The sequence below is a fragment of the Patiria miniata genome, unplaced genomic scaffold, assembly GCF_015706575.1.
Source record: "Patiria miniata isolate m_02_andy unplaced genomic scaffold, ASM1570657v1 HiC_scaffold_9, whole genome shotgun sequence".
Lineage (NCBI taxonomy): Eukaryota > Metazoa > Echinodermata > Asteroidea > Valvatida > Asterinidae > Patiria > Patiria miniata.
The window spans coordinates 5,078,627-5,101,173 of NW_024037076.1; the positions used below are offsets into that span (position 1 = coordinate 5,078,627).

A 22,547-nucleotide genomic window follows, 5' to 3' on the forward strand; every position below is an offset into this window, starting at 1 on the left:
ACAGATTAATCTGTTAATTAATAGATAAATTTGTTACCGCGCTCATGAGCACGGAAAAATGAAGTGCGTCTGTGTCCCACATATCCACCACAGTATTCTGTGTTCCTCTCGTGCTCGAGGGATAACTAATACTATTATCTTCAAGCAAACTTGTATCCTTGATCCTGATTGGTCGATCCATGGCAACAACAGCGTGATATGAGGCTGTATTGCACGGTCCATATCGCACCCTGCGTGCGCGCTATTCCAAGATGCGAGCGACATTCCAGCTGCATGCGCTAAGCCGCTGAAAGGTTTGTGTAAAGCGATGGTCCAACTTTACTGCGCGTCAAGTTTGCTTGAAGATAAATTCGTTATCACGCTCGCGCTCATGTAACACGGAATAATGTAGTGCGTCTGTGTCCCACATACCACTCCGCCTGTGGCCTCGTGGTATGTGGGACACAGAAGCACTACATTATTCCGTGTTCCACTCGCGCTCGCGGGATAACTAAAAGTAAAAGTATTGTAGTCGAGACCTTTTCTGAAACCACGCACAAATACTTCTATAATTGAAATCACGTCAGATTTGGGTCGAATCTATTGTGAATGAGGACAGACTCTCAGTGCCTCGACTTTGGACATACGTAATAATGGGATTGTTTTCAATGGTACTGTCGTGTCTCAAATAAGCAATATTTGGGGAAATAGATTTTGAAAAGATCTTGAATAGGTCTCGGGCAGTTTTTGATTGTCAATAAGGCACTTTTACCTGAACTTGAATACTGATCTAAAAACACATGTCTCAGAATTGCTTAACCCTCCTGCTAATATCAATAAAATATCAATCCTCTTCCCCTGCCATGCCTTTTATACAGGCTAATCAGCAGCAGTCAGATCAGTTAGGTCAAGCAAGCACTGTGACTAGTCAAATTCAGTCAACCGACAAAGCAGGCAAATTGTTGGCGCAGCCGGCTTATCAATCACCTACAGTCAAAGCATAGCTGTATCAAGTTACACCAACAGTCACAGCCAGTCAATCCTGCTTTATGTAGGCTGGGAACTCTTTAACTGTTGAAAACAGTCACTTGATTGATTTTGACTGAAATGACAACTTGACACATAATGTATGTTTGCATAGGCGGGTTAATCAAATAATGACACCCAGTAGCATAGCTATTTGATGTATTCTGTCTCTGACATAAATGATAAAAATGAGTAATCTCTAGAGGTCTCGGGCAAGTTTTGACTTCCACACTGATGATTATAATGCGAAATGTACCCACCTGCTGGATAAGCTGGGAGTCGTCATCAGCCTGTGTCTCCAGTGCTCCAAGCTCCATCATGGTCTGGGTGGCGTTGCCCTGCAGGTCATCTGCACGGTCATTCTGTGCCTGGGCAACCTTGTTTATCTCATCCGCTGAGGCCTTGATGTTTTCAGCTCCCTAGGAAAAAAAACACTGGAAATTAAGCTGTGTCGGAATATTTCTTCACGATTACACATGTAAGCGGCTGAAGCTATTTTCTTAAAGCCAGAGTCCATCATTTGCAGCCATCCGAAAAAGTAACTGGCGTATTATTGTTGAAAAACATAGTTGGTTGAAAGATAGTAAGTGGACTAAACTCCCTGTGAAATTAATCTTTCTGGCAAGCTATCATTTTGAAGTAATCAACGAAAGAAGGCCTTTCCAACGGTGCGTCTTAAGATGCACCGTAGGAAACTTTAAATTAGAAGTTCGTTTTGTTATTCGGCGCAGCGCGCGCAAGCATTGGCACGACGCATAGGCGCACGCAGTTGCTATAATTCGTCGGATCAGTGTGCGACATCGCGTATAGCTGCAATTCAAAACGATTCAAAACATGATTCAGCAACTTTTGATTTGAAATTGAGATCCTAGAATGCTGTTTTTCTCGGAATATACAGCTGAAGCTGAGCTGAAACTTCATCAGGTTAGTTGTTCAGTATCCTTCATTAGATTTTGAACACTTTTGTTGCTTCAAACGAACAAAATGCACAAATTACAAATGATGGACTCTATCTTTAATAGATAAGTGTGTTTGTACCGGCTGTAGTGGGCAGTAAAACAAACTGACAGGTAGTAGTATACAAATAGTGAATGTTTATGAGTGCAATGGTAAGAATAATTTCATGAGGTGACAGATGGGATGTTCCATTCCAGGAGGCGAAGCCCCGTGGAATGGGACATTTCATCTGAAACTAAATGGAACAAAATGGAACGTTCCATCTGTAACCAAATGAAATTATTCTTTCCATTGCATGAATGTGGAAAGAAGCCACTTTCTTAACAGATACGCTCTTGTATGGCATTGGAATTGAGGACAGACCCACAAAAGGATAACAAAAGATCCTTTCAGTCCTCGAACGACAGTGCTTTTGTTCGAAACTGTCCTCGGTCGTACATTTACGTGCTTAGTTAATGGGAAAGTGTTAAAGTACAGGGACAAAGGGAAACACAATAGGTTGTCCTCAGGCGTATAGTAAAACACGACTGTGCGTGTGTTCGTGCCGGCTGTAGATGGCAGTAAAACACACTGGCATGTAGTAGTATACAAATAATGAATGTTTATGAGTGCAATGGTAAGAATAATTTCATGAGGTTAAAGATGGGATGTTCCATTCCAGGAAGCCTCGCAAAATGGAACATTCCATCTGTAACCGAATGAAATTAGTCTTTCCATTGCACGAACGTGGCACAATCATCAGGAACATTCATTATTTGTTTTATACAACACCTGACTAAATCCTCGTCTCTGATTGGTCAGATCCATCAATTTTGTGACCGTGCAATGAAACTTCTATTTACCATGGAATAGAACTTCTATTTCTGCGGTGGGGCCCGACCGCGGGTTGGGACGAATACTGCAACGGCACATGATCAACGACCCACCAATCAGATGACAGGCACATATTCAGTGTGACGTCATCTCGAACCAGAAAGTGTAGTGCAAACGAATGGAGTACGCGCGCGTGTTGGTTCGCGGGCTGAATCGCGCGCTAATGTCTTTCACACACATTTTGTGCACGCGACGTATTCACTTCGGTACTCCATAACGCTTGCACAAAAGCTCAAGTACTAACAAATGCACTAAAACATGGTGCCCTCCAAACGTGCTCTCTGAACAATCTTACCTGTGATGCCCTGGTGGCATTGATCTCAGCCAAGGCAGCTTGGTCCCTGGCCTTGATGGCATCCTCCTTGGCCGCATCGATGGTGCCCTGAGCTCCTACCGAGGTCTCGTTAGCCTGGTCAATCTTCCTTTCGATCTCTGGGATCCTCAGCATGGCATCGGCAGCTTCCATCTTGCTCTTTTCCACTTTCTCGTTGAAGCCTGGCAACGGAAAAAGGACGAAGGAAATAATAGCTTTTTTCCTTTTTTTTTTTAAAGTGAATTTGATAATGGATCCCTTGCCTGAACCACAGTCTGTTTGAGGCAAGAAACAACACTTTTTTCCCTGGCAGCACATTGTTTTCCAGAGTGCTGCACCATTTGTTTTAATTTGTTTTAAAGGGAATGTACAGCATTTGCTTTTGCTGTAGTTTTCAGAAATAAATGGATTTGGAGGAATAGTGTTCAAGCAAATATTGTTAGACTGACTTGTTTGACGTTTTGGGTTCGTAGATGCAGGAAAAACAAAGAAAACCAATCATGTTCTTGTAGTCTGGTTACCCGACCCCATTTAAGATGAAACGAAGCAATTTATTGATGTTGGGGAATTGTAAGGTCAGAGAATCAGTCTAACTGGCTTGTACCTCTTCACATGTGTGTAATCAATTGCAAAGAAAATGCACAATAACTAAATATGAAAAATTAGGAGCAGTTTTGAAAAAAGCCAGTTTTCTCCAACACTGGTATACAAAAATACTACTTTACTTAAAAATGTCAACACACCAGGAAACACGATTGTACGGGATGCTTTAAACTGTCATTCATTATTTCAATTCCTAGTTTATATTAAATTATTTTTATTTTTGTAACTGTGTATTGTAATTTTGCTAAATATCCTTTTAAATTGTAATTTTTAAGTTCTCTTTTGCCTCAGTAGAGCCGTTCAGGGAAATAAAATTCATTGTCATTGTCATTCATCGTCATTAACAGTCCAGTAAATAATTTCGTGGTAATTTGATCATTTTGTTTTTTGATGTTTGCAAATGTTGTATCTTCCCTTTAATGTGGAGAAAATTCTACATTTTTCTGGTTGGCATGGAGGAGCACCACCCTTATATATCTCTCGGAAGACTGCTGTAGGTGTGTTATTCCTATTGACACCGAAAGAATTGAGGACTGACAAAGCTGATGACCGCTCACCTCGGAGGTCTTCCAGTATTTGTTCGGCCTGTTCTAGGGTTCTTTCTCCCTCCGCCTTGGCATCTTGTGCGTCCGCCTCGGCACCGTGGGCCTTGGCCATCAAGAGATCCAGTTTCTATCCAAAAACAAGAAAAATCTCAATAAATAACTGATTGTATAATTAAGATTTGAGGCTTTGCATGGTGGAGATACTAAATAATGAAAGGTTTGCGGAAACACCATGTGCGAATAATTTCTCAACTAAGAGAATGGTTCTGAAAAGAACCAGAGGTATAAACTCGACGTTCCGGTCAGTATGCTCTGACCGTCTTCAGGAGAGTGCCCAAACTCTAAGAAAGTGAATACTTAAGTAGCAAAAGGTGAAGTCAATGAAGTGAGAAGTTGCATCCTGTGAGGATGCCAAGTAGACAGGATCCTAGAACAAGCTTAGTGCCCACTGAAGTGGAACAGTAGGGTTGTAGTGTCAGTAGAGGGAGGACCTAGGGTATAGGAGACCCATCAGTCTAAGGTGGTAGCTGAGGACCTAGGGTATAGGAGACCCATCAGTCTGGAGAAGTGGGAGCCAGATGTCGTCGAGGTGAAACACGATGTCTTGCGGAACTGTGTTGTGCTTGTATAATCAAGTTCTTATTAACCCTACCCATCCCAAATCCTCCAAAATCCTTTTTTTGCAAACTGGAGGAATTTGCAGGATTGAGGTTACATGGCAAATGTGCGTTGCTGATTTCGGAGGACGCATTGTGTCAAGGTCTTGGGCGGACCATGTGTTGTTTATGCTCTGCCGTGCATAAATCTAGGCCTACATTATACATGGAATCCTCTGCACTGCTCCAGGATGTCACTGCCTTTGCCTCAGCCTATTGACAGACATAGCCGGAGGATTTTGCAGGATTCAGGCAGTGGTCACCTCTCCACAGACCATATTCAAGAAATAATGAAGGACTTTGCAGGATTGAGGCTATATGCTATTTTTCCATGAGGCCAGTTGGAGGATTTTGCAGGATTGAGGCTACATCCTAGCAAAAAAGCCTAGGGAGTTAGGGTTAATGGTGTTCTGTCCATGCCATTTTCTAGTTTCACCCCGAAATTTGTTTTTTTCTTTCTTTAAAATTGCAATTTGTTTTTTTTAGGAATACAAGACTCTTATGGAGTTAGTCTCTTTAATACGATTTCTCATGAAACTTAAGGTTAATCATCATTCATTAACAGAAAGGAATAATGATAGATACATATTGATCTTATCCACAACCCTATACAAGAATACCGATGACCACAAATTCTTTTTCAAAAAATGTTGTTTTAGAAAACGCATATGTCGCTTTGTAATGTGGGTTGCTACTTTAAACCTTAAACTTTTGTTCACTAGCCAGCCGGGCTACTGAACCAGACTCTTAACTAGCCCGCGGGCATTTTTCACTAGCCTGCATGTTGTTTTTAATGAGTGTCTCATAAACAACAATGTGCATACATGTAAAACGCATATCCTGAGGCAAACTTGACAGCAAGTTTAATAACCAGATCTAATGATTTAACACTATTAAAACAGTTAACCCTTTCCTTACCATAGGCGACTTTTGTCGACAAGAAGTACCCCCCTGCTGATTCCCATGGGCGACTTTAGTCGACCAGGAAATCACACACAGAACACCCTCAACACAGATATATTCACTACTTTTCAGAAAGTCGGCATGTTAATATGTTTGGCCGCCCATACATCAACCATATACCAGTCGAAAGAGCATTTTTGGATCGTTCTAATGGTGTACATGTAGTTTATTCATAGTGTTACCATTACAAAAAAATGAGAAAAGTGCTTTAGAAGTATCCACACAGAAATTGAGGTATGGAGTGCCATTTGGTCATGTGGTGAAATGGCTAGCATTTTGATAAATGGGACCAGATGAACAAAAAGGCATAACTTTCTTACATTTGCACATTTGGACTTTATTTTTACATCAGATAAAAGAGTAAGGTTCAAGGAACAAACTTTACACACAACACTTAAGATTTCAATCACTCCTTGGCAGTGAAAATCTGGGTTGAAAAAAGTGAGTTTTCGACTTGTGGTCATTTTTGTTCATGCTCAAGTCAATAAACAATGTGGTAACGAAAGGGTTAATAACATTATATTAGACACAAATGAGTACCTAGTCCCGCTAGTTTTATTTTGTTTGCTTTCTGAATTTCATGATTAACTTCTTACTGTCCTTTCATCTTTGCTGTAGCCCAATAAGTTTTTGCCTCGCCAGCTGGGCTACTTAAGGAATAGTTTGACTAGCCCGCCGCTGTTTTGACTAGCATGTGTCTAGCGGGCTTCCACTAAAGTCGAACCCTGTAGCTAACCGCCATACGTACACTCAGTTTATAAGTATCATGTGCTAGCCAAAAAAACTGACGCAGTCAGAAGTAAAGAGAATGTTCTGCTTTGTTAAAATGGGTTTGTATCACGCGCTTGGTGTTTTCAATTTTAGACACATGATTGTATCACGTTTCAATGTTAAATGTGTGATGAAACTAGCAGAAAAATCCGACAGAATGAGCTAGGTCGCTTTACCTGTTGTGCTTTGGTGCCATCGTCTAGCAGTTTGCTGGCTTCTTGGGCTTGCTGTTCAACCTGAGCCAACAGGTCCTGGTTGGTAGCCTTCACCTCGGCCGCTTTCTGCTTGATCATTTCAGCCTGAAACAGTTATTTTAAAATGAGCCGTTAATTATTTTAATAACAGTTTTAATAATCGTGCAATAGGGTTGTGCATTTGCGGGTAGTAAGGGAATTGAGTACCCGATTGAAACAGATCACGGGTACCCGAGTACCCGTTCAAGAAACCCAACCCTAAGGGCCCGTGACCATTCAGCCCCGGTATGAAAAGGGCCCCCCGGTAAGCTCGTCCCCTCCCAAGAAGTCCTATCATACCGTCCCAGCTACCGGCCCAGGAGCTGGTCCGGTTGTTAATCAGGAACTCCTCTATCCTGGGGTCTATTGTTTGCAAGTATTGACACATGTAATATATCCCAGAATAAAAACACGCTTGTGGTTTTCATCTCTCAGCGCGAAACAATAGAACACTTTTGTCGGCACAGATCAAAACCCCTGCCATGGGGTTTCGCGCACAATGGGACCGTAAATTACCAAGGCGTTATGGAAGGATTTTATCTTTAATCCGGTAAGTCTGTTATTGTTCTGCTCTGGACGTTCTCTGAAGGGCAATAAATTGATGCGCCTGACTGACTTCAAAACTTCTGGTCAGACAGGACCATGTACCGGACGAGACTGGGCTGAAGACCGGACTGGCTTTGGACCGGACGGGGTACCGGGGGGCGCTTTTCATACCAGGGCTGAATGGTCACGGTCCCTAACATGTTAGTCTCACAAATCTCATGAATCCCACAAGTGGAGTGCATATAATCGGTGGCAGAAGTTTTACACCAGCAATCGCAACTACCGGTATTGCACAATTGGGAGTCTAGGAGCTAATCCTAATCCTTTAAAACTTCCCTGACGTGTTGGAACATCAACCAATATTTGAAGTGTGTTTGGCTCATGAATATGTACGAGGCAAAGCAATACCTGTTCCTTGATGTCCCCGGCGCTTTTATTCAGCGCCTCCCCGTCATACGATGCCAATGGCTGCTTGGACTTGGCCAGCATCGCGGTGGATTCGGTGTGGACGGCGTCGGCCTTGGTCTTGGAATCCTCGGCTAGCTGGGCAGCCTCCTCGAACAGATCCTGGGCATCGCCGTAGCTGTAGATCAGACAAACCATAAAAAACATTGTATACTATGAACTGATGTAGTGCCAACTTTGAGGAAAAAAAAAACTTAAGAAATTACACTGTGGAATCTCTTTGAGAGAGAAAATCAGAATGTTGACACAAGGCATTTCTGACTACTTTGGCAAGTAAATCCATTTCAAACTGGCATTCAACAGTCACGCCAAACTAAATTAGTCTGAAAATCAGGAAGAAGTTCAACACTTGAAAGAATTAATTATCAAAGAGATTACGTAAGATCTGCCAAACTCGGTCGTTGGCACCGCAACGGGATCACGCCGATGCAAACATGGCCACCACCTACTACAGACTTTTGTATTTTCCGGGGATGTTGGAGTTGTTCATTAGGAAATTGGAGAAAAAAACACCTGCAGGTTTGACTTTTATTTGTGCGGTTACAATCCGCAGCGAAACAGTTGACCACCGTGAGATAGCATTTATTGACCAAATGATTTTACTTCCTTTCAAATGCACGAGCGGTACCAATGGCTGGATCATTTGCTAAGTGTGTGGCATGATTTATCACTAGGATTATGAAACACGTCTAACTCACTATAACATAACTCTTCGAAAAGTGAACTAGGAGCAACTAGCTGCAAGTGAAAGATAAACTGTTGCAGTCATTCAAAACAACTCATTCAAAATGAGTCCCATCAATGTAAAATTGATGGAAAATCTATGATCTAGCCTGTTTTAAGAGGAATATCAATTCCTACTCCAGCCTTCCTGATGTTTTCCATCATAATTTTCTTTCTTTCTAGCCCTTTGCCAAGAGTGGCCTTAAGCTTGCTTGGGGCGATTTTGCATTAATAAAAAAAATCAATTAATAAAGTTTGTCTTTCTTACACCAAATCTCTACTTGGCTTGACTTCAGTCACTCTGGGTACATTGTTATTACAACCCCATTCTCTGGCGTCTCCAAGAAACTCAAAATCAGTATTTTATTCACAAATCCGATCAGACGTTAATCAAAAGTCGTTTCACAAGTCCAGTCGCAAGCAACAGGAGGTGAACAATAACAGAGGAATGCTTTTATCACAGTTTATGTGAATAGCTTGTGAGTTGACTTGGGACGGCAGGACTTGTGATGACTGACTTGTGATGGACTTTATGAGGACGTGTTCTGAGTTCTTGGTTCTTCTCCTAAGGACTTCGCAGGGGAGTATGACCAGGAGGCCAGAAACACCGGGGCAAACCCTTCTCTTAGCAATAAGTGTTACTGGGTTCTTTTACGCGCATTGCATTTAACACACGGGACCTACGGCTTTACGTAACATCCGAAGGACGAAGCAATAATGGTTAAGTGCCTTGCTTGAGGGCACAAGTGTCCACCCAGCGGGCTCGAACCCACGCCACTGTTGCCTCTGAAACACCAGAGCATGAGTCCGGTGTTCTTAGCCGCTAGGCAATGACACTCCACATGACACTGCAGTTGACTACAGCAATGACCACACTTACTCTGTCTCCACTTTGCTGATCTGGTCCTCGATGCTGGAGTCTGCCCCAGTCTCTTGGATCAGCCTCAGGGCCTCCTCTGATGTGGCCTTGGCTTCGTTGGCAGTGCCTTCTATCTCACCGGATAACTGTTCCTGACTGCGATAAGATCGGAGATAACCAATAACCAAATCAATATTTCAAATGGACGAATGTTACCGACAATAATAAGTATTTTGATTGGTCACTGTTAATGATCTAAGAAGTTGCCCTTGGGTAGAGCAGAAGTCTGTTGTAATTGTCTGAATCTCAACTGTTTTAGGGCTGTGGCTTTGGTTGTTTATAAATAACACCATAGCCATTAAAGGGGCACTGCGTCCTGAAATCCCCGAAAATTTCATGTTTTGGTTTGTTTACTTATCGTATTTCAAACATCTGGGCCCAATTTAACGGCGCTGGTAAGCACACGATTTTCTGCTAACAGAGCCTCCGTCTATTTCACGGAGACCGTAAGCATAAGCACAGCAAAAGGCATGCTTACCTCAAAGGAAAAATTTGCTTAACTTAGTGACGCAACAATAGGAATCTCCATGCACGCGCGACCGTTAGCACACACACACGCCGTGAAATAGTGCTTAAGGTTAGCAAATTTTTCTGCTATGCTAAACACAACTTTTCTGCCAACTGTTAAGCAGCGCCGTGAAATTGGGCCCTGGTTGAAATGAAACCAACCTAATGTCTCACTGTTCCCGGGAAAAAAAACCCAAAAACCTGATGCTTACACTGGATACAACGGAGTATGACACGTGTTTCCTGTCGTTTTCATACAATGTATGATGTACACGTTGTGTGTGTCTAGTATTACACACGTACACAGCACTGTGCTCACGAACAGCGGTGACCAATCACCAATGCACAAAATGTGATTTCTTACACGGCCGCAAAAGGCGAACCCTTACGGCTGGAATCACAACCAGTATGAACAACTCGACTTTTTGGGGTCGCAAAAGTGGACCCCGAAAGTCGTTCTCGCACGAATAACACAAGAATACTACAAAAGCACCCAGTTTTAAAGGATAGTTGTGTGGATGTTTATATCCTACTTTTAAATGTTTTTTAAACTGTTTTTTTTTCAAAACGTGTTTTTCCAGGACGCAGTGTCCTTTTAAAAACATGAGCCAGTCAACTGGTCAACCAGTCGGCCAAGCAACCAACCAGCCAGACAGCTAGGCAGCTAGGCAGCCAGGCAGGCAGGCAGGCAGGCAGGCAGGCAGGCAGGCAGGCAGCCAACCATCCAACAGTCAGCCGGCCAACCAACCAACCAACCAGCAGACCAGCCAGCCAGCAGGGGAGCCAGGAGGGGAACTAGCCAGGGAGCCAGCCAACCATTTCAAGCCACTTTAAACACCAAAGTCCCTTACCCAGCAGCTAGTTCCCTGGCCTGCTTAGCCAGTTGTTGCATCTCCAGTGCCTGCTCAGACATGTTCCTTGCCGTGTCATTCAGCTCCTTCAGTACCTTCCAGCCTCCGAGGTCCAAGTAAGCCTGGGCCTCTGCCAGGGCTTTCTTGGCTCTGTCAATGATGACAAATGCTTGGGCAAGCTCTGTGGAATCAAGTCAAGAGTAAGGACTAGTCAGAATTTCTTGTCTTCGGCTTTTGCTTGCAATTAGACATGCGTCTATGTGTCTTCCTTTGAAAAAATATAGGTAGTATAACAAGCAATTTCCAAAATTTTCAAAATGGCTTTGGGTTATTCTACCTATATTTTTTTTCAAACGACAAATGTGCGATGGCCCTATAGCCCAATACCTTTCTCATGACATACTCTGGCTGTGTGCCAAATTCCATGCTTGTATCAAAGGCACATTCCCATCACATCTGCCGTACCAAAACATCATCCACGAACTGACACTCACACACAAGTGGGTGTCAGTTCCTGAAAACAGCAGAATCAAGAAATTTGGTTTCACGAACTGACATCTGGTAGTGCGCGCACATTGACACTGACGCAAAAAAAATGAAGATTCATGAACTGACACCCAAGCATGATGCAGCAATATAGAAGGGAGAAAAACACGTTTCAATTGGTGAAATTAAGGTCAGTGTCAGTTCGTGAAACCGAAAATGTACGGTGTGGGCTCTCAAAGTACAGCACTGTTTAGGATGTGAGTTCGTGAAACCCTATTATAACCCAGTTCTGTAAATACGCGCACACGAGTGTCAGTTTGCGGTGCCAATGATGAAATGCTCGCTGGAGTTCTTTTCCACATAGGCGAACGGGCACGCAAAGCTTCCAGTATGCATTGCCGTATGCGCTGAGCAAAATACGTTAATGATGATATGCTCGCTGAAGTTCTTTTCCACATAGGCGAACAGGCACGCGAAGTTTCCAGTACGCACTGCCGTATACGCTGAGCAAAGTACGTTAATGATGAAATGCTCGCTGAAGTTCTTTTCCACATAGGCGAACGGGCACACGAAGTTTCCAGTACGCATTGCCGTATGCGCTGAGCAAAATACGTTAATGATGAAATGCTCGCTGAAGTTCTTTTCCACATAGGCGAACGGGCACACGAAGCTTCCAGTACGCTGAGCAAAATACGTTAACTTAACACTAACCTTACCTAAAGCTACAAAATAATACTGAGGAGTAACCTGTAGTATGCATTTCGTTCCATACAAGTGTGCACAACACATGTAGCATTCTGTGGCGTTTGGTACTTGACCCCCAAAGAGCCCTTAGTGGGCAAGGGTTAACCTCTCTAATAATGGGTTTTTCGCGCGAAGGGGATTTTTGAAGGGTGCACTCACCTTCCGAGCTGTCAGCAGAGTCTCCCTCAGCGGTGTTGATGTTCTTCATGATCTGACTGAGCTGTTCCTTCAGTGCATTGATGCTATCCTGAAGGTCTCTCAGCTGATTGGCAAGCTGAGAATCAATGGCTGAAAGCAAATTGGAAACGAAAAAATATTACTCCCATCATCATGCGCGATCGTAACCCCTGGAATTGTGTAATTTAAATATACCAAAATACGATATATTATAATTAGGGCTGCAGTTTATCCGTTTTACGTGCCGACGCCATCTTTAAAATGTTAAAAGTTGTGATTTTGAAGAATCAATCCTTTCAAACACAACGTTTGGACGTTGTGTTAATTAGCAAAGATTTGTATTAAATGTACGTACCCCTTTCGTGCCTTTACAACCACAGATAAAGGGGTTTTTTAAAGCGAAAAACGCGGCTGACATAATCCATATCGTACAGGCTTCGCGACTTTTGAATCATAATTTTTTTTTTCGTACGTGACGTTACGTGCAAAGCTAAGCACGCGAGCGCGAGCGCATTATGGGCGCGCCCGGCGTGCAATCTTCGAAATGCCCGCGCAGTACGCTGTGAATAGCCATTCAGTGTCATTTACGTCATCATCACAACCAGGGGTTAGTGTAAGGAACGAGCACACGCCCCTGGAGTGGAGGCTGCAGTAAATGGTCAACTCGGTATTTCAACTGCGCATGCGTACATTGATATGGGTCATGGGTCATTTGTGAAAATTGAACGCTCATCGAAGGCGCACGAACGCACAGTGAGATGGATGCACGAGGCTCAGAATGGGCGTCCGCGTAACATCGCGTAACATCAAGTTAGCGACTTGATCCCGAATGACCTTTGGCATGGACTACTTCTTCGAGATACCGAATTGGCTTATTGGAATTTGGTCTTAATCTGATTCCTCTTAAAAACAAGCAGAATCCGTGTGTGAGGCGATGTTAAACAGATACTGACAGCTTTAACTCTTAGCACACTGTATAACTAGCCTCCCTCTATTTTCTGAGGCGAATAGAATGCTCCATAGATCGCCTAAAGAAGCTTGTTTTACTAGTCTACACCTGACGAAGCAGTCAATAATTCGTCGGTCGCACCACGAAGTGACAAATCATGTGCACAAAGTCCATAGACGATACGTCACTTTATGTTATAACACATCACTCACATATTTTGTATCTCGATTGGCCGAGTGACTCACTTGGCATATGCTACTTTTACAATCTTGCTGTGCACAGTCAACATGGCTATACAACGGCTGCCTCGGTCTAAAAAGTGCTGTACGTGTAGAAACCAACATGGCAACCAGAGGTCTGTGTGAACACGCATGTAGCCCGTGTAGTAAAGTTTTCGCGTTTCAAATTGAAGTTTTGAAATGCTCTTATTTTAACCAGAGTTAATTTCTTTGGCTGAAATTCGGACTTGATATCCCTTTTCTAAAACTCTTCCATTTGCGACAGATCAACCCACCTTGGAAATTCCTAGTTTTTGAGTAAAATCCATATATCTATTTCGTGAAAACCTTGTGGAGACCTATTCATCTGTAGAAATTGCCCTGTGGAGACCTATACAATCTTTTGTTCCCTATTGTGGAAATGTCTCCACAAGGATACAAATTTGCGCTCACCCGAGAACAAAGAGATGTCTCCACAAGGAAACAAATTCGAGAATGTGTGTGCGCGTTGCGCATATTGGGCGGGCCGTCACCGCGTTATGGGGATTTTTTTCTTTGTTAGGATAATTAGGACCGAGTTGTGGGGACTATATGCTGTCCCCATAGCGTCTTCAGTCCCCATAGTACCATGGGACCACTCGTGTGTAGTCCCCACAACTACAGAACAAGAATGTGTGTTCCCACACGCCACAGAGATGGGTTCAAACATTTCATGAGGAAGTTTAGAAAAGTCCAAGTAAATCTATGGTTGAGGAATTATATAATAAATATTGACTGCTTAAACTTGTGGTGTAGTAAAACTATCCTCACTCAGTGATCCACTGAGAGTTCCATTTCACTTGACTGTGCCTCGGGAAAAACACAGTGTCAATGGATCACCTCAGGAGGCTAGCTTTAATATACCACTCAAAGCAGTCAATAATAGTGCACTGTTCCCCTACCGACAGCCTCCTCAGCGTCAGTCATGGTGTTGTCCAGGTCCTCCTCCAGCTCAGCCAGTCGCTTCTCAAACTCGGCATCATTGACAATGTCTGGGTTGTTGCCCACGTTGTTGATCAGTTCTTCCAGCTGCTCTAGCTTGTCCCGGTGGTCGTTGACGCGATCCTGGACTAGGGTGTAGCAGGCAGGGCACGCTACAGGAGGGGTTGCAAGGGTCGAGTGAAACAGAAACGAGGCAAGGATTATTTAAACAGATGGACTATGGGCTACGTGCGCCAACGAAAGAGGGCGCCCTTTTACCTAACAACGACATCCCATTGGCCGGACATTTAGCTGGTTGACGCACACCGTTCCTTGTGTGTGACGCACGTACACCAGGGGATTTGTACTGTGTACACGCAGTGGTACGGCCGCCGGTCACGGCAAAATTGCAGTCAGGCAAGATGGCGTCGTTCTGTCACCCCCAACTGTACTTTCTTTGCTGGTGAGGGGGTACTTATGAACGGAGCGGATACGGCTGTAGTCATTGATGTAGTTCAAATAGATGACAAATGTATCAGTCAAAAAAACAATAAGTTTATCGTTTATCTCAAGTTTCCTTGGCACGAACCGACTTAGAATATTTCAATTTCCACCTGGATGGGATGCCAGTCCATCGCAGGTCACTCCCAGCTTATGCTAATACAGTTGATGCTACTCGAGCTCGATACGTTGTGACCAATGGTTTTTCCAATGCTTGAAAAGAGAGGCAAAGTGCGGGTGAAGTGGCTTGCCCAAGGACACAACCCATGACCAGCAGCTGGTTTCAAACCCCTCGCCCACTTAGCATGCTTCACAAACCCTAACCACTTCCCCACACCCCCCCCCTCCCCCCAAACCAGTCGTCTCATCCACCTCTCCCTTTTTAAAAGTTGTGGAGATATTTGTGCCCGAAGTTCACAACCATGAACACAAAATTCACAAGTCCGACTCCCGCTCAAGACTAAACGAATATCTGGCTTACGTATGCATCCCAGGGCAATGTTGTAGTGGTTTTCTCGGCAGTTGTCGCATTTCTCCCCGATCACGCCATCTTTGCAGATGCACACGCCATCACTGCTGCAGTTGAGCTGGGCTGAGCCCTGACGATCGCAGTTGCAAGCTATTTTAAAAAAGCATCAAATACAAACACATTTCAATTTACTTAATACTTGGTGACTTTCCTCCGGAATACTCCACGTGGAAGTCTAACAAGGAGGCCTTGGGGAAGTGGAACTTAACTTAATCTTCGAAGGCGTTATGGTTTGGGGCGTCTATGGTGTCTTGAGGTAGCTTGTTCCATTGCCTGAGCTTAATAGCTCTGTGAACGCTGTATATTGCGAGAAAACAATATTCTGATACCTCAATTTCGATTCAAAAGTTGCAGAGTTGCCTACCAGTGAGTACCCTTTTATAAAGGTGCTGCGGCGCATATTGCAGCCACTGCCAGAAATATCGGGGCAAACCCCTTCTCTTAGCGATAAGTGTTACTGGGTTCTTTAACATGCATTACACAACACACAGAACCTACGGCTTTACGTCCCATACAAAGCAATAATGGTACAGTGCCTTGCTCAAGAGCACAAACACCATGTTAAGGGTCAGGATTCGAACCCATGTACCACGACACACGAGTTGAACACCGTAACCATTGGACCACAGCACCCCATGGTACAGTCGGGACAGCCCAACAGCATCCTCCCTTCTAGATGGACAACTCTTCCCCCCACCTTGACCCCCCACCACCCCCCCCCCCCACCCCAACTCCCCCACCACCCCTGATAACACTACTGGGTGACCACTACATTAGGGATTCACACCATTCAAAGCATTAGTTACAATGAAATCTGTGGTTGGCAGCTAAAACTCAATAACTCACACTGGCATCCGTTGCTGGAGAACCCGTGGTGATCAAACAGACACTCATCGCACAGCGGTCCCCCGACCCCCTCCAGACACGGGCACTGGCCGCCGCCCACGTCACACTGGGCGTTGGTGGACCCCGTGAAGTCGCAGTTACATGGCTGGCAGCCCCGGCCGCTCTCCAGGTCCCAGTAGCCCTCCTCGCACTGGTCGCACTGACGGCCCACCACGAAGGGGAGGCACCGGCACTGGCCGTCGGTCTGGTCGCACTCGATGCTGAACGAGCCCGTGTTGTAACAGTCACACGCTTTAGTTTGGGAGGGAAACAATGTACATAAGCTACCACTATTACAGCGTGTCCCAATAAACATTGTGCATGAAGAAATCGCTGATTTTCTCAAAAGTTGGTCGGACTAGCTAATAAAATTTTATAGCATTTTTAAGCTAATGGTCTTGTTGATAATTGGTGAAAAACTCAAGAAAATCCATGCAAACGATGCAAACCAGATCTCTGATTCAAGGCTATGTTTCCACCTGCACAATGTATTTTCCATGCTTAGTATTGCTCGTACATGTATATACCAATTATTGGGATATTGGCATGTGTTATGCAGTGCTTGAAATATTACAGAGCCTTAATGTTGCATTGGATAAGGGTGTTCACAGATAACATTTTGGGTACATAACATTATATAATCAAATCTAAAAGCACGTAGTAACTGTTCTAATTGCAAGTGACTAGAGTGTCAACGTTGTATAGACCATTTTGATGTTCTTTGTTAAAATGCTTAACTACAGGATTCTAATTGTGCAGGACGAAATTAATATGTAGCCTTACAAACTCAACGCTATCTCTGGTTTGCATTGTGTCTAACAAAACTTTGTTTAGGCAACACAAAAACTCATTTTAAGTTTGGCAAACATGTACAACAACGGCAAACTTACGTCTGCATTGGCCCTTGGGAAGTGCGAGGGCATCGCCATAGAAACCAGCCAGGCAATTCTCACAGTTGAAGCCGCCTGTATTGTAGATGCACTTCAGGCATTCACCGGTATCCCTGCATAGGCAAAGGACAAATGGCTAGATTGAATGAAAATTACAACTTTTCAATATTGCAGTCACGGTATTTGTGGTCGATCACATGTCCATCACATGTCCATCACAAGTGCATCACATGTTCATCACATGTCCATCACATGTCCATCACATACTATGTCCATCACATGTCCATCATATGTCCATCACAAGTACATTACATGTCCATTACAAGTGCATCACATGTCCATCATGCAGCTGTAACGCATCGTTGAGATACAACGCGTCAAATCGCTGCGATGCATCGTAAGTTACGAAGAGTTTGATGAAATCGGGTGCTGGTCAAGTGGGTCACTGAGAGAGACCAATAGTCATCGGAAAATGAAAGGTTCAGTTGTGGAATTTTGGGGTTTTACCTGTCACAGTTTCCGACCGCGTTCTGGTCAATGTTGCCGCTGCACTGGCACGGAATGCATGCTGAGGGGGGTCCGTTGCGGCCCAGGGGGTCCCCAAAGAAACCATCGGCACAGAACTCACAACGGTTACCTGTACAATAAGGCCACCAAAAAATAATCACTGTCATAAACTTGAAGTCTGAAAATCTTTCAGACAAAACCTGAACTTCAGCTTGAAGTTCTTCGAATTAATTACAAAAGGAAGAAACTAAATTAGAGATTCACATTTGTTGAGTAATAAATGCAGGGTGATCGGGGAGACAACTATTTCATTGGACATTGCCCAGTTAACTTTTGAATATTTTTATGTCACAACAGAAAAAAAGAATAGTGAAATGCAGCCTTTTCCAATGGAACAAGTTGTTTTAATTTGAAAAAAATATGCTTCCTAGTACTCGCCTTTAAGTATACAATGTAAGTGACAAAAAAATTGTTGCAATTGCCTATTGTGTCTCTGAGCTACGGTAGTTTGAACATTTCATGTGCGAAACCTGTTTGTCCACGGAGGTACATGTATACATTCCATCTGCTTGACTGAGCTCAACACAAAATGCACCAATGAAGCATGCTTGAACATTTGAAAAGACGGCGCTAACAATGAAGCCCATTTAAACATTTGAAAGGGTAACAACCGTGACATCTGATTATGTAATGTTATACTACAATGAACTTAAGCCTACAGCTCTTTGGGAAGAATAATTGGACTGCCTCAATAAAAGTTACCAGGTCAAAACGTTTTGTTGGCAAGGTTTCTAATTTGTGTGAACTACAAAAATGTCCAGTTTACATAAAATAACACATGAACAAGGCTGATTTTGTTGACTTTTATTTAAATTAGCATAATTAGCACTATTCTTGTGACTTTTACCAAGCTTTTTTTCCAGCATACATGGTTAAAGGGCTATACTTTACTACTATGCACAGAAAAAATTCCAGCGATTCACAATGCAATGCACCACCAAAGAGTTGCCGTTGATAGTCCATTTTTCAAGTTTACGGTTGACAAAACACGGCCCATTTGAATGAGTGTCAGTAGACAACTTGAGCTAATTTATTATACATGTACCGGTAGATTGGGGCATCGTGTTCTGCCGCCTTACAAAAAACACCATACTGATAAAAAGAAAATAACAGGGTAGGCAGATACTCGAATCATACGCTTACGAAACTGCTGACAGGAAAAACTAACAATTTCAAATGTTCCGCGTTGCAAATTTGTCGACCATCTCCCACAATGCACTGGGAAATAATGACCCCTCTGTGGCAAACTCTTGGTGGCGCACTGCATTGTGAAACGCCTGAATTGAAATAAGTTAAGGCTGCATCCGAATCAACTGTCTAGAGCTAGGTCTAGGTCCGCGCCCATTGAAAATACGCGGGGACGCGCTGACAATAGACGTAGCCGTAGCTCTGGAAGCCCATTTCGGACACGGCCTGACTCAGCAGGTGAAAGTTGCTGTCAAATGTGTATTTCCTTAATTTTGCACCACCGTGTACGCCACTTACCCACATAACCCATGGGGCAATTAGTACACATGACCTCCCCAGTGCTGGGCATCTGCATGCATTCACTGCCGCCAGGGCAGGGGCACGGTCTGCAGTCGTCGCTAGCACCCTGCCGAGCATCGCCATAGAACCCTGGCGCACACTGCTCGCACTGATCACCGACGGTGTTGTCCTGACAGATGCAGATACCTGAAAGGAAGTGAGAAGGCATTTAAAGTCAGGTCTCGTTTTCAAAGCACAGTTTGACGAGTTTAAAAAGCAACTCGGATCGACCCAAAAGGTTTATGGCTACAGACAGGCAAACTAATATGTATTAATTATCCATTGGCGAGACTCTGGCGTTACGTCAAACTTTCTGTGTACTTCAAGGTAGGCTACATCATTTGCCATTCATGTCTTTTTTTTAAGCTGACAAAAGTGCTCAACATCTAAAGACAGGTGCTTAACACCTAGCCTGACGAACTTTGAGCTCTGTGCTCAATTCATGAAATCAGCGTCCGGGACATGTTCTTATTCAGCCGATTGCGGCTACGCCATGTCTCCTACTGAACAGGCTGATAATAGCAACCACGCGCGCATGCATCCTGTCAACGCTTGCGCACATCCAATCACAGATTCGCCAAATTACAAACCAACTACTAACGGAAATTTTCCAAATATGCGTCATTTGACACATCTCTTGAAAATAGCTTTGTTTTATTGTGTTTTTTTGGTGTTTTTTTTCCAAAATGATAGCATGCTAGAATGAGTAATTTCACAGGGTAGTTTAGTGCCATTACTTTTTAAAGAAAACAAGCATTTTAACAATAATATCGCCAGTTACTATTTTGGACAGCTGCAAATGATCTACTCTACGTAAGTTCCAATCATGGGATTTATTTCGTTCAGCAGGAGTCTGAAAGAACAGTCTGTAACAAGTGTCAAGTATGCCTATTTGGCATTGTCTGAAAAGCATAAAACCGTAGAAGTTGAAAGGTTTCGTGTTCTTTAAAGAAACTTTCGAGTCACCTGAGGTCGCCTCACAGTAGTCGGCGTGGCCGTTGCACTCGCAGGGGATACACTGGGCAAACGGCCCGCCCTCGGGGGGATCCCGGCGGAACTTGCCATCACAGGACTCGCAGAACTGACCCACGTAGCCGACGGGGCACTGGCAGAGCTCCACGAAGTCTACCCTCTCGGCCCCGGGGCCCACGGCGCGCCGCACCGTCGGGAAATCAAAGTTGTCAATGATGCCTTGTGCTGTAGATGGAATCAAACAATGAGGGTTTTGTGTTTGATGATGCTTGTTCATGTATGTACAAACAGTGGAATACGCTAACTTAACCCTAACCCCTTGAGCACTTTTACTTTTACCTGAATCTGCCAAAATCCACCAATTATGTCGTGCAAAAAAAGGTTGGTATATCCTGAGTCCATCAGAATCCACCAGTGAGTCCATCAGAATCCACCAGTGTAGTACATATACCTTGTACACACCAAACATGTAGACAAGGAGTTTAACTGTTGAGATCCTGAATCCATCAAAGTCCCCCAACTGCTCAATATGGAGGTATCCTGAATCCATCAAAATCCTGTAGTATCGCTAGGCTTACTGTCCCGAATCCATCAAAGTCCCCTAACATTTTGAATATGGAGGTATCCTGAATATGCCGAAATCCTCTAAAACAGGGGTGTGAATCCATCAAAATCCCCCAACTTTTTCAATATAGAGGTACCCTGAATTCTTGAATCCACCAAAATCCTCCAAAACAGGGGTGTGGATTTTGATGGATTCAGGTACGTTAGGGTTAATGTATTTCAAAGTTTGTTTTTTACATTTTTTCCCAGACTTTGCTCATGCAGTGTTACCAAACCTCCATGTTGAAAATCTTCAATATCATTCAGTTAAAGGGAATATACATCATTTGCTTTTGCTGTAATTTTCAGAAATGGATGGAATTGGGGGGTTGGAAATATATAGCAAATATAGTTACACTGACTTTTTTGAGGTTTTGGGTTCGAAAATGCTATAAAAACCAAGAAAACGATCATTTTCCTGTAGTCTGGTTCCCTGACTCCATATAAGAAGAAACAGAGCAGTTTACATACATTGGGGAATTGTAAGGTCAGGGAACCAGTCTAGCTGGCTCGTACCCGTTCAAAGGTTTGTAATCGATTGCAAACAAGTGCGATGGTCAATTGGGGCCAGTATTTGAAAAAAAAAGCCAGTTGTTTCCAACGCTGATCGGCCGATCAGCGTTAGAAATTGATACAAAAATACCACTTTTCTTGAAAATGACAGTATACCAGGTGCCATGATTTTACAGGATGCTTTACACTGTCATTCACTAACAGTCCAGCAAGGTATTTCAAAATGATTTGGTAGTTTTGTTTTTTGATGTTTGCAAATGTTGTATTTTCCCTTTAAATATTGGCTCTATAAACTGGATAAAACCCCCTTGCATGCTCCTTACTGCACCTGGGGCCAATTTCACCAAACTCATCATTTAAACTGATCCATGGTTGGACTTATAATGCAGCAACACGTGTATTGTAGTCATGTAAGTGTGATGTAAGTAATGTATGTAGTGCGATTCATCTTTGGTGACAACATGATGACTTTATTTTTTGCACAATATGGTGACTGTTGCAAGTATTTACTTGCTTTCAGATGAGCGGTTGTACCCTTGGAATCGCTAAAAATACAAAGGCAGACAATACGTAAACTTCAACTGGGAAAGTTTTCATCAGATGTATAACTTAAACTGTATTGCAACTGTCTTGTGATTTGTCCTGACCTCCATCAGCATACGTTGCTCTGATCATGATAGCCGTCAGGTTGGTCAGCAGACGCTGGAAATCAAACGATGAAGGTCTCTGTACCCAGCCCAACTCCTCCTCCTCACGCAGCCTGCAGGGGGAAAACTACAATCTTAGGACCAGTTCCTTTCTTCGTTAACCCACTACTCATAAGATGGAATATTGCGTCGGGGTGATGTAAATCAAATTAGGTTTAGCCCTTCACTGACGTATAAACACTGTATACTCAGTGTGTTACCTCCCGAGTGAAAGTTGGAAAAAATCACTCGGGTGGGACTCTAACCCACAACCTCTTGCTTTCTAGTGCAGACGTCTTACCACTCGACCACCGAGCAAACGGTGGTCGAGCTAAGACGTCTGCACTAGAAAGCAGGAGGTCGTAGCAGGAGGAGGGCACGTTTTGTGACTCTTTTGCAATTGTGCTCTA

General features: G+C 43.6%; 1 protein-coding gene across 1 annotated transcript in view; it reads right to left on the minus strand.

The window, feature by feature from the left end:
- The window catches only part of LOC119720710 (laminin subunit gamma-1-like), a 72,461-nt gene that overhangs the window by 4,676 nt on the left and 45,238 nt on the right, over positions 1-22,547 (minus strand). The window contains exons 11-26 of the mRNA XM_038190516.1: positions 22,099-22,211; positions 20,330-20,560; positions 19,322-19,510; positions 17,777-17,906; positions 17,270-17,382; positions 16,341-16,631; positions 15,447-15,584; positions 14,446-14,637; positions 12,320-12,448; positions 10,931-11,111; positions 9,534-9,668; positions 7,874-8,048; positions 6,863-6,985; positions 4,309-4,423; positions 3,131-3,330; positions 1,266-1,424 (exon numbers count right to left, since the gene is read on the minus strand). Coding sequence (XP_038046444.1) covers positions 1,266-1,424; positions 3,131-3,330; positions 4,309-4,423; positions 6,863-6,985; positions 7,874-8,048; positions 9,534-9,668; positions 10,931-11,111; positions 12,320-12,448; positions 14,446-14,637; positions 15,447-15,584; positions 16,341-16,631; positions 17,270-17,382; positions 17,777-17,906; positions 19,322-19,510; positions 20,330-20,560; positions 22,099-22,211 — 2,614 coding nt within the window. The remainder of the gene's footprint in view (positions 1-1,265; positions 1,425-3,130; positions 3,331-4,308; positions 4,424-6,862; positions 6,986-7,873; positions 8,049-9,533; positions 9,669-10,930; positions 11,112-12,319; positions 12,449-14,445; positions 14,638-15,446; positions 15,585-16,340; positions 16,632-17,269; positions 17,383-17,776; positions 17,907-19,321; positions 19,511-20,329; positions 20,561-22,098; positions 22,212-22,547) is intronic.